General features: G+C 36.8%; 1 protein-coding gene across 9 annotated transcripts in view; it reads right to left on the bottom strand.

Annotated features, from left to right (window-relative positions):
• The window catches only part of LOC126162229 (zinc finger CCCH domain-containing protein 13-like), a 260,877-nt gene that overhangs the window by 211,151 nt on the left and 36,779 nt on the right, over window positions 1-12,947 (bottom strand). For all 9 annotated transcript variants that reach the window (XM_049918590.1, XM_049918593.1, XM_049918591.1 and 6 more), the window contains exons 2-3: window positions 5,321-5,399; window positions 4,977-5,219 (exon numbers count right to left, since the gene is read on the bottom strand). In XM_049918590.1, the coding sequence (XP_049774547.1) occupies window positions 4,977-5,219; window positions 5,321-5,399 (322 nt within the window). The remainder of the gene's footprint in view (window positions 1-4,976; window positions 5,220-5,320; window positions 5,400-12,947) is intronic.

The following is a 12,947-nucleotide window of genomic DNA, read 5'->3' as shown; positions in this document are numbered from 1 at the left end:
GATAGTTTTCTTCAAGAGTCTACCAGTTCAGTTTCTTCAGTATCTTTGTGACACTTTCCCATGGATCAAACAAACCTGTGACCATTTATGCTATCCTTCTGTGTGTTCACTGTAATATAATTAATAAAAAAATTTATAAATCAATAAATACATACAGGGTGTAAATTTTAAATTGACGAACCAGAATAACTTGAAAAATAAGCTTCACACAAAAAAATGTGTAGAATCCAAAGTTGATTATTTTTGAAGGGGACATCTGCTGGTGCTGAAATTAGCCCGCCACCCCAGCCCCCTGGGGGTGGGGCGGGAGGCAACATTAAAATTTCAAATGGGAATCCCCATTTTTTATTGCAGAATCAAATTGTACATAAAAAAAACTAAGTACCTTTTGTCTTAAACATTAGTTTTGATTGTTAGTAGTTGGCGCAGTAATTCAAGAATAGAATAATAGCTAGTGAGTGGGTTAGTCTTTTCCTCAGTTAGTCTTTTACTATGTTTACTCTGTGAATTAATTAGTTCACTCCTTAGTAAGTAGGATGTTTGGTTAGTTAGTTAGTTAGTTAGCTAGTCAGATGCTTTGTTTGGTAATTAAAAGTTGTGTGGCCTCTTGACCACAAAACAAAACAAAACTTATCTGACTCTGCGGAAAAAATTAATATTAGAGTCAACATTTGTAAAACTCTAATTCCTCTCTCTCAAACCCCACCCTACGGGGAGAGAGGGAGAGTTTTAGTTTTAGCGAATCAAAATTTATGAAGTAAATAAGTACGTTTTACCTATCTGTAACCATTTTCCACGCAAAAATGAGAACAAGGATTTTCTTGAATTACAACGCCAACTACCAAAAATTAAAACAAATGCTTAAGACAAAATGTACATAGTTTTTTATGTAGAATCTGATTCTGCAATAAAAAATGGGGGTTCTCATTTGAAATTTTAAAGTTGCCCCAGGGGGCTGGGGTGGCAGGCTAATTTTAGCACCAGCAGATGTCCCCCTCGAAAATAATCAACTTTGGATTCTACACATTTTTTCGTGTGAAGCTTAGGTTACCTCCCACCCCATCCCCAGGGGACTGGGATGGCGGGCTAATTTTAGCACCAGCAGATGTCCCCCTCGAAAGTAATCAACTTTAAATTCTACACATTTTTTCATGTGAAGCTTATTTTTCGAGTTATTCTGGTTTGTCAACTTAAAATTTACACCCTGTATAATTGCGTTGTTGAAAAGTTTGTTTGTGCTTTTCTTAATTTCTTCTTGAATGTAGGACTTCGCTCGTTGTTGAAGTTGCAGGCAGCAGAGGACTCCCGGGATACCGGTGCTTGTCGTAATCACAAAAATAATCCACTTCCTTCGTTTTTCTCTTCCCTTTATCTCAATAAATAAAAATGCTTGATATGTTCTTTAACCTTGTATTATTCACTCATACAATAGAATAGATCACTATCACAGTATGTTGTCCTGCTACATACTCGAAAGTCTGACTCTTATCTCTCGTAAAACAAAAAAACAACTGTACAAAAAATTGAATGATAAAAATGTTTTATTTTGTCTGCGCCTTACCACACATTCATAATTAATGTCTTTGCTAATGCATCTGTTCAATCGGTGTTTCATTCTTGCTTTGTTCTTAAATAAACATTAAGTTAGCGGCATCCTGGGGTGGGGGTCTTTCATCATGTACTTGTACAACATTTAATATCCCATGTTAGTCCAATTTGCTATGGGCCCCACACACTTGAGCAATATTCTAGTAACAGTTGCACAAGTGATATGTGAGCAATGTATGATGTGATAAAAGAAATTATTTGGATAGTTAAGTTTAACTGTGGTGAGGGACTGATATTTGAAAGTACAAAAAATAAGATTAAGGGAAAACTGGCAGAAAACAGACTGGGTGAAACAAATGAAAGAGGAAGCTGCATGGTAGAATTTTGCACAGTTCACAATTTAATCATTGCTATAGCTCAGTCGAAGAAACATGAAACTGTTTTCTACGCATGAAGGAGACCTAGAGACAGCTAATGTTTCAAAGAGATTATAAAATGCTGAGACAGAGATTTCAAAACCATATTTTAAATGAAAAACAGGACAGATACAGACTCTGAAGATAATTTATTGATTATGAACTGGAGATTGAAACAGAAGAAACTGCAAGAATCTAAAAAATTAAGGAGATGGGACCTGAATAAGTCAACAGAACCAAAGGTTGCTAAGAATTTCAGAAGAACATTAAGCAACTACTGAGCAAAAGAGAGGAAAAGAATATAACAGAAGATAAAAAGGTAGCTAGATGGCCAGTAGAAGATTAACAAGGAAAAAAGACAAGGACCATTAGAAATCCTTGGACATCTCACGAGATATGGAATTTAATGGGCTAAAAAAGAAAATACAGTAACACAGCACTTGAAGAAGGCAAAATGGAATACAGAAATCTAAAAAATGAAACTGACAGAAAGTGTAAAATGACAAAGTAGGAATGGCTACATGAGATATGCAAAGCTGTAGAAGCATTAATGATTATAGGAAAGACAGATGCTGCATATAAAAAACCTTAACATTTGTAGAAAAGTGAAGCACCAATATCAATATTAATAATCAGACAGTAAATTAGTACTTAATACAAAGGGGAAGGCCAAAAGGTGGAATGAATACATAGAAGGGCAACACAAAGGAAACAAGACTTAAAGATAATATTATGGAAAGGGAAGAGGACGTTGATGAAGATAAGCTGGAAGATGTGATACTGCTAGAAGAAATTGATAGATCATTGAAAGACCCAAGAGGAAACAAGGTCCTGGAGTATACTACATTTCCATAGAATTATTGAGGTCCTCAAAAGAGCCAGTCACGACAACACTGTTCCACCTGGTATGCAAGATATACAAAATAGCCTCGGACTTCAAGAAGAATTTAGTAACTCCAGTCTCAAAGAATGCAGTTACTGACAGGTGTGAAAATTATCATCAGGTTAATAAGACACAGTTACAAAATATTTACATGAATTATTAACAGGAGCACGAAAAAACTGGTCGACCTTGGGGAATATTAGTTTCTGTTTCAGAGAAATGTAAAAACATGCAAGACAATACTGGTGATAGCTTAAAAGATTGGTTAAAGTAAGGTAAACATAAATTTATAGAACCTGTAGATTTAGTATAAGCTTTTGATAAAAACCACCTGAAATAAACAGGCACTGTTAACCTAGGTGTTGAGTGCCCATAAGCTCCAAACACACAGACTGAAATACGCTCTTTGAAACTCTAGGGATATCGGGATGAAAACAAAAGTGAGTGAAGATTACCTACAACTTGATAAGAAACCAGAGTGTAGTTATAGGAGTTGAAGTACTTATAAAGGAGGCATTACTTGTGGAGGGAGTGAACCAGGGTTGACATCCGCCATAGTGTTGTTCAATTTGTGTGTTGAGCAAGCAGTAAAGGAAACAAAGAGATAATGTGAAAGGGAATTAAAGTTCAGAGAGAAGAAATAAAACTTTTTGAGGTTTGCTGATGACTTCGTACTTCTATCAGAGAAGGGAAGGGACTTATAACATTAACTGAAAGGAACAGACAGCATTTTGATAAAAGAATTTAAGATTAACACCAAAAAAATAAAGCAAAGGTAACTGGATTAAATCACATGATGCTCAAGGAATCAGATTAGGAAATGAGACATTAAATGTGGTTGATGACATCTGCTATTTGGACAGCAATATAACTGCTGATGGCTGACATAGAGAGGATTTAAAATGTAGACTCACAGTAGCAAGAACAGTATTTTTAAGAAAAAGATAAATTTGTTAAAACTGAATATAAATTTACGTGTTAGAAAGTCTTTTATGGCAGTATTTATTTGAAATGCAGTCTCTTATGGCAGAGAAATGTGACCACTAAACAGTTCAAACTAGAAGACAATAAAAGCTTTGAAACTTGGAGCTACAGAATAATGGTGAAGATTATATGAATAGATCGAATAACTAATGAGGTGGTGGAAAACTGAAATGGGGGAAAACAAAAATTCATGGCACTACTTAACTAAAAGAAGGTATTGGTTGATAAGACATATCCTGAGATAAACAGCTTAGTAATGGAAAGGAGTGTGGAAGGTAAAAATTGGGGTAGACTAGCACTGAGTACATTATGTAAGTTCAAATGGTTGTAGGTCGCAGTGTTTTTTGCAGAGATTAAGAGGCTTTCTCAGGTCAGACTTGCGTGGAGAACTATACCAAACTATTCTTCAGACTAAAGACGTAAGTGCAGCGGATCCGTATCCAATGAACTTCGACACCTACATTAACCTACCCAATCGGTCAACCACTTTTAAAGCAGAAATTTCAGTGTAGGTTTCCAGCCATATGACTACTAGCACAGCTGAGTGCTGTTAGGCTAACCACATACAAAACATTTTAATAAAGCATCTACCAGGTTGCTCTAAATGGCAACTAGAATACAGTAAACTTGATAGTCATGGATGGGGATGGGTATGGCTCTGGTGTACCTGGGTGCTTGTCAATGCCATCAATCCTACATAAACTCTATATGCTCTTCTGGAGCCAGCATCAGCTGTTACAGTGTGATACTGCATGTATTTCAGAGAGCATTCACATCAAATCACCTAAAAATGACATGTGGCTTGTTCATCATGTGATTTCTTTCATCACAACTATCAGTTATAAATAGCAAAAGATTACAAGCAAAGTATGAAAATGTTATTCTTGTCATTAAACAACACCAAAATACTTATGAAAAACTGTCTCTCTTTACACACAGAAGACTTTGTAACAAATCTCTGAACTGCCAGAGGAAATAAGACAACTTCATAATGGAACTCTTTTAGTAGAAACTGTCTCTTCCTGATAAGGAGACCACAGTTCATATAACAGAAATGCAGCTACCAATCACACAATAATGATCTGCATTCCATCATCCAGAAAACACGTATCTAAAAAGATACGAACAGATATTCCATTTCCTACCTTTTTTGGTTTCTTGTCCTTTTTTTGCCGTTGTTGTTCCTCCTTCTCTCTTTTCATTTGTAGCTCTAGTTCTCTTTGCAGCAGCTGGCGTCTTTTCTCCAAAGCTTTTTCATCTGCATATTCCAGGTCTGTCTGATCCCACTTCTCCCAGTTCAAATCTGGACTTCGTGTCTTTTTCACAACAACTGTGGAGTGGAGACGTTTATTAACATCCTCTTTCGTTGGTGGTTTTGAGCTATGGATCTGAAAATAAACCAAATAATGGCAATGCTGGGAATTGATAATTACTTATAAAAGTACAGAAAAATTAAATGCAACAAATTAATGTATTAATTATACATTACCTGCTTCGGTTTATTATCTCCATCTTTTATTGCAGCTCGCTGTTTTGACGGACTGATTAGAGTGTGTGTATTGGCATACCTGTTCAAAACGAATAGCCTGTGTGAGGATACTAAGTAACACATTTGAAGCAATTGCTTATACATTTGAATCAGAATAACAAAGTGACTGACAACTGAGCATGGAATAAGACGCTAAGGTTGATACATTGTTACCAGTACATAAAATACAGTCATGGCTGCAAGAGCTAGTAAGTTTCCTGCTGGGTTCATTCACGCACTCTGTTAATGAGTACTGATGAGTTAGCTTTGCAATGTCATTATAGCCACATCACTTTTCTGCATACTGTAATTGCTAGCTTCAGTCATTATGTTGTGTAAATTAAACATCCATACACAAAAACTACGAAAACAAACTGTAGCAATTATGTCACCAGCAGCCCCAGACATCACTGACAATGGACTGTGACAACCAACATCTGACATAATAAAAAAAATATGACAGCTCTGAATATTAAAAAGGCACAACCAAACACATTCTCTTTTAGGGTGTTGCTATGATAATTCTCCTGCAAACAATTTAATGTCATCACTTTATTATTCTGATTATGAAATGATTACTATACAATTAAACAGCTACAGCTACTGCCATGGCAATAGTAATTGGTATTAAAAGATTATAACTAACAAAAAGTGCATGTTTAAGGGGGAAAGGGGAGATGTGAAAGATACCTGTACATCCTTCCAGCAAAAATAAAAAAGAAGGATACAATGAGCAGTAAATTCAGTTAAGTGTGTTTAGCTGATCTACTACATAGACAATCATCATAAAATAAAAACAATAATCCACATTTAATATATGTACAGCACTCAGTAAAATGATATAAAAACCACTGTATGTCATATCGTCTACTTGATTTATGTCTGCAAACTTCTACTCAACTATTTCACTGCACACATTGTCACATTTTAAACTACGATTAGTAACTTAGAAGTCTTGGTACAGTCACCAAGTCAAACCTTAGTACAGATAAAACAGATAAAAAATATGAGATGCTTATAACAGTACCCAAGCTAACACTTCGAAATATATGTCATGGAAGGAAATGGTCAATAGCATATGTGAGTCTGACAAATTTCATAACAAAGGAAACACTGTAAGATTTGTGTGCACTCCCCTTTTTACTAACATGTTGGGACCAGCAAAATAAACTGATATTCAACAAATTTACTCATTCCTGCATTTCTATGTTGAGGATATGATCAATGGCATAATGGAGTTTAACAACCTTCATCACAAGAAAAATCAACTGTTGTGTGCACTCATATTCATATAGAGATGTCAAGGCCCACAAACTATACTACCAGGGAAAAATAATTATTTTTTGTGTTTTACTGTCCATAGATAACACAAATATTGCACTAGACTAATTTGGGGCCACTCTGTTGAAAGGGCATGTAACATTCTGCTTTAAAAATCATTTTGTTTGTAATGGGAAACAAACAGATGCATTCAGTCTATATTGGGCTTTGCATGAAAGATGTGATGAGCAGTATTTATTTGGGCTGACTACAGCTACACATTTAAAAAACCAAATTGCAAATATCTGTTGGAACACTAGAGAAAATGCAATTGACGACTCTTACGTGAGGCTCTCTTGTACTGCCTGTTGTTCCTTTGAGTAAAAGAATTTTAGTAGTAATAATTATCTCTCTTCTTCATAAGGCATACTGCAACTGATATAACTAGCTATTCTTTTTAATTTTCACTGAACATCCCTAAATGATGAAAATAGCACCAACAAGAATTACACTATAAAGATTGTAGTGTCAAAAGAATACATAATATTATTTTGTACAGAATAAATACACAACACAAGAGTGGATATGGGAACTATCAGCTTTATACATATCACATTGAATTTTCCAAAAAAAGAAAAATCTTATTCTGTCTGATTGATTCACAAGATTCCTGTCCCCTATAATGTTGTGAGCCCTTCACAATGACCATTATACATTTCTAACTGAATATAACATAACATTAAAAAGTTTTGAATAAATTGCTAGTTAGAGATAAATATAAAGAATTTTTCAGCAGATATGGTTGATGTGGCAAAATGCTGTAAATGAAAATCAACTTTCTTTATGAATTCAACAACTTCACCACCTATTCTGACTGCCTTCTCAGGCCACAGAAAATGAGGTTAACATATTGAAAGTTTTTTTTCTAATTATAAAAGGCCTATATCTGTTTCTTGTCACTGGAGATTAGTTTACCAGTCTTACTTATAATTTAAAAGTATCCAAACAAATAATATATGAATGCATTAAGGTGTGTACACACTGAGTGTGCTATGCTGATCATGTTCTGAGTGTTTTCAGACCATCAAAGCAAGTGGAGTGCATGGACTCAGTTTGAAAGGAGCTGTATCACACCATGCAGAACTGTGCTTCCCAGGACCACTGGAATATTCTAGTCAACTGGTATTCAAAATAGTTCAAAACAGCTGTTTTCATGACAAAATTGAGGAAGTTTTTTCCTAACAGTTCTATATATGTTTTTTGGAGTGCTGATCTGAATTTCATGTTTGCTGCCTTGCAGGAAGTCGGCTTCACTACAGCTGGAGAGGAAGGGGGAGGGGTCATGTTATCAACAAAAACCCCTACACACCCTGTGAAAGTGCATTACATTTCCAGGGTGTCCAGCAAACCTTCATTGTTGGGAGGGAGATACACATTACAGATGGTAAATTCCAGAGACATCCTCACACAAACAGCCAGTCGCCAAAGTTGTATCAAGGGGCATCAGTTCACTGTAGACAAAGACCAGAACATATGTGCAAACAATGCCAACACTCTTCTGTAGTAGCATGATTTTTAAAATAGCCCCAGTAATCATGGACGATAGTACAAAAAGTTGTGGAAACACACAAGATATGTCATAGCTCAACCAGGTGGCACAAAAACCCATAATAGTTCCACCATCAACATTGGTTCCTAACCAAAGGGTTTGTGTGTGTGTGTGTGTGTGTGTGTGTGTGTGTGTGTGAGGGAGGGAGGGAGGGGGATGGGGGAGGGGGGAGGGGGGGAGAGAGGGGGGGAGGGGTTGCGAGACCATAGACACCAGGGACAGAGGCGGAACAGGCAGAGCCTGGTGGCACACAGCCACTACAACCTCTCCTTCTTGTGCATTGTCCTTGTCTTTGTCCTTGTCCTCCTCCTCCTGCTTCTTCTTCTTCTTCTTATATGATTTTTCTGTCTACGAGAGCTTGTATGCCCCATATTCTGGGGCAAAGGAGGAACACAAAGTCCTACAACTCACAACCTGTGGCTGGTATCTCATCATGGATCTGCAGATTCCTGGGAAGGGAACATCCCTACCTGGTAAGAAATGCCAAAGGAGGGCATTGCTTCTCTGGCCGAAGGTTGGTGATGGAAATCCCCAGCGAGTGGCGAGTTGATGCTCCCAAAAGAGGTGTGGGGGAAGCAGTAGGAGGAGAACTTGCAACCACATGCAATCAAGTGGCCCCGAGTACTTGATGAAAAGACACATAGGGGCAACGGTGCAATCACTAGACACGATGGAATCATCGCAGCCACAGCATAAATCACCATCACATGTGTAGGACATACATGATCAGTTTTCCCCTTGGTCTCTTGATATGTGAGTCAGTCAAGAGTCTTGTATTCTTGAATCTTCTTTTCTCTTTGGGAGACAGTGCAGTCCAGTGAACAAGGTGGAGGGGCACAAGAAGTGTTCATGTGCAAGGGATGCGCACAATCCCTAAAGACGGGGATGGTATTGCAAAGTGAGGACATGCTCCTGAATATCATGCATATGTAGTACTGCATAGGAGGGGGAGCATACAGTTTCACTTTGCATCGATATACCATCACCTTGACCTTTCCAGGCAATGATTCGTTTTCAGAGAGTCTTGCACCAGACGCTGTTGCTAGCTATGTTATACAGCATGATCCACATAGCTGATGAATTCCCTGAAGTAGGAACAATTACTTTGGGTCTGTCATGCCACAATTACATTATCAAACATCTTAAAGCTCTTAAATTTGATGTAAAGGAAGACGAGCTTATTGCCCTAACAAATTTTACGGAAAATTATTCATTCAATGTTCAGGACATAGCGCAAGACTTCCACAGGGAGAATAGCCAAGCATCAATTGCTCACGTCACATATTTTTTTCCGAAAATCAAAAGGTAGAACTTATGAGTTGTTTTGTTTTCATTGTCAGTGACTGCAACATTACACAATTAAAATTCATGCTTTTACCAAGCAGCTGATGAAGAATGTAAAAACCAGTTCGCTCAAATTTCTGCCTATTGTTTCAATGATGGCTCCAGCATCCAACACAAAACTTTAAAAGAAGTTAATTAATCAATTAATTTTCTCTATTGTAAAAGGTACTTTGCAATGAAGGCAGAATGGATTTTTTATGAGTCATGGAAAATCACTTTGTGATGGGATTGGAGGTAAAACAAAGGTTGCAAGGACCAGTTAACGGGAAAATTCTACAGATCTGTTCCACTTCTGCACTGAAAGCACTAATTGCATTAAATTTGCTTTATCAGAAAAGAAGAAATTCAAGAAAATAAAGCATCACAAAAGCATACACTATGAGAAACTATAGAAAATCTACGTTTTTTACCCACTGATCAAAGAACCACTTTTTTCTGGCCAAGATCAGGGACAGTATTGAAGGAAGTACATTAAAATTAGGCCCCCAGCCAGGACAATATGCTGCACCCATTTATGACTAAGTGGTTGACTGGTAACTTCCATAAGACTTCCACTGAGTGGAAGGACACATTGACAAGCACTGTACACCCACATGGGCTAGTCAATTCATTTTGTAAGCCATCAAGAAGTGACAAGTGCTGGGTTTCAAAACAGCACATATTTCCAGTTATTCCAGCTCCATCAGTGACAACATCTGGCTGGCAATTAGTTTTCGTTGTGATATTCAACAGTAAATTAATGCAACCTCATGGAGTGAACATTAAGCTTAAGATAAATAAATAAATAAAATAAAAAATAAAAAAATTGTTGTTGTTGGTCTTCAGTCCTGAGACTGGTTTGATGCAGCTCTCCATGCTACTCTATCCTGTGCAAGCTTCCTCATCTCCCAGTACCTACTGCAACCTACATCCTTCTGAATCTGCTTAGTGTATTCATCTCTTGGTCTCCCTCTACGATTTTTACTCTCCACGCTGCCCTCCAGTACTAAATTGGTGATCCCTTGATGCCTCAGAACATGTCCTACCAACCGATCCCTTCTTCTGGTCAAGTTGTGCCACAAACTCCTCTTCTCCCCAATTCTATTCAATACCTCATCATTAGTTACGTGATCTACCCATCTAATCTTCAGCATTTTTCTATAGCACCACATTTCAAAAGCTTCTATTCTCTTCTTGTCCAAACTATTTATTGTCCATGTTTCACTTCCATACATGGCTACCCTCCATACAAATACGTTCAGAAACGACTTCGGGACACTTAAATCTATACTCAATGTTAACAAATTTCTCTTCTTCAGAAATGCTTTCCTTGCCATTGCCAGTTCACATTTTACATCCTCTCTACTTCGACCATCATCAGTTATTCTGCTCCCCAAATAGCAAAACTCCTTAACTACTTTAAGTGCCTCATTTCCTAATCTAATTCCCTCAGCATCACCCGACTTAATTCGACTACATTCCATTATCCTCGTTTTGCTTTTGTTGATGTTCATCTTATATCCTCCTTTCAACACACTGTCCAATCTGTTCAACTGCTCTTCGAAGTCCTTTGCTGTCTCTGACAAAATTACAATGTCATCGGCGAACCTCAAAGCTTTTATTTCTTCTCTGTGGATTTTAATACCTACTCTGAATTTTTCTTTTGTTTCCTTTGCTGCTTGCTCAATATACAGATTGAATAGCATCGGGGAGAGGCTACAACCCTGTCTCACTCCCTTCCCAACCACTGCTTCCCTTTCATGTCCCTCAACTCTTATAACTGCCATCTGCTTTCTGTACAAATTGTAAATAGCCTTTCGCTCCCTGTATTTTACCCCTGGCACTTTCAGAATTTGAAAGAGAGTATTCCAGTCAACATTATCTACAAATTAAAAAAAATAAATTTAATCTAGCTTTAGCTCGGGACACTTAAAGGAATGTACCATCAGCCTTGAGACCCTATGGAAACAAATCCTTGATCACACTTTGCATCATATCATATAGGAAACCACCATTTGCACAGCTTTGGTCATGGCCCCACAAAAACCAAAAACTATGTGGATACAAAATGTGTTATAGAATGGAATTTAACTAGCAGTTTAAAAGCATCACAAAATAAAAAGGCTTATTCAAAATTCTCATTAACATGAATCCTTTACCAAAAATCTGTCCACAGACTGATATGAACTTCACCAAAATTTATACATCCAACAATGGTGTAAAGCTTGAAGACAGTTTATAGAATGTGTGTTGTAACTATTCAGCAAAAATTTTACTATCTGATCTCCAGTGCCTTGGAAATGCATAGTTAATTTTTGAAGTTCATAACTAATTTGATTTGTTAGTTATTACAGCAAACAAACTGGCTGAAATATGTCATGATGAGCCACACCAAAGATGCTCCTCGTTTTTGCACTTTTTCAAGTACTTCTTAGTGAAGCTCACTTTCTATTCAACAAGATTTTTTTGATATTGCCTTCCCCAGAGAGTATTAAATTACTGTAGAACATAATTAAAAAATGTCAGATCAAATTGTGTTCTAGTAGAGGATGGGCATATTTTCATTGCACCTTCACACCTTCATCTTGTCTTTATATTTTAGGGCTTTATATACTCGCATTATAAAACAATATCTAGTTTTATGTGATTTAGAAAATGGCTTTTATAATGAAAATGGTTTAAAAGAGATTGCAGAAAACTGCTTTTCTTTTTTTTCAGCGGGCTGAAAATACCCATTTCTGGCATTTTTGCAAAAATTGTCATTTTGCCTACAGTTTGTAAACTATTGGAAAGCAGTAGGAAAATTAAATAAATTTTATATTCAAGGACCTTGTGGTGTAAGTTATCACATATAAAGTTAAAGGGTATCAAACATGTACTTTCATAGACATAAAAAGTTAAACTTCAGATTTTTGCTGAGGCTATTTTTTGATGACTTTGCATCAAATTGTCTGTGTGAAATTTGCTTATGAAATCTCTCTTTATTACTCCATGCCAGACAGTGCAAAAGGTTGTACAAGTTGGCCTACGTTTGCTCCTTTCAAGAAAATATTGACAAAAATGTGTCTCAAAAGTTACCGAAAACTCAGGGATGCACTGCTGAAAGCTGTGTTATGGGGTCAAACAAATGGCTATATCTCTGCGACTATTAAATTGGTGATCAAGAAACTTAATCAATGTTTATTGGGAATGTGTGCTAATGTCCATATAAAATTTCATCAATATACATTATGGTCACACAGGTACATATAGATTTGCAGGTGAATGGTCCCAAAATGATACTCTTACAACACATAAAGGTTGCAGGGCATCTGATTTACAAGAAATGTGAATCTCTTCAACATAATCACCACCTTAGTTGATGCCAGATTTTGACCAAAAGCCTGATAACAGCAC

This window comes from Schistocerca cancellata, chromosome 2 (assembly GCF_023864275.1).
Source record: "Schistocerca cancellata isolate TAMUIC-IGC-003103 chromosome 2, iqSchCanc2.1, whole genome shotgun sequence".
NCBI classification, from domain to species: Eukaryota; Metazoa; Arthropoda; class Insecta; order Orthoptera; family Acrididae; genus Schistocerca; species Schistocerca cancellata.
Note: the sequence above shows the minus strand (reverse complement) of the source record. Positions and strands in the feature narration are given on the sequence as shown.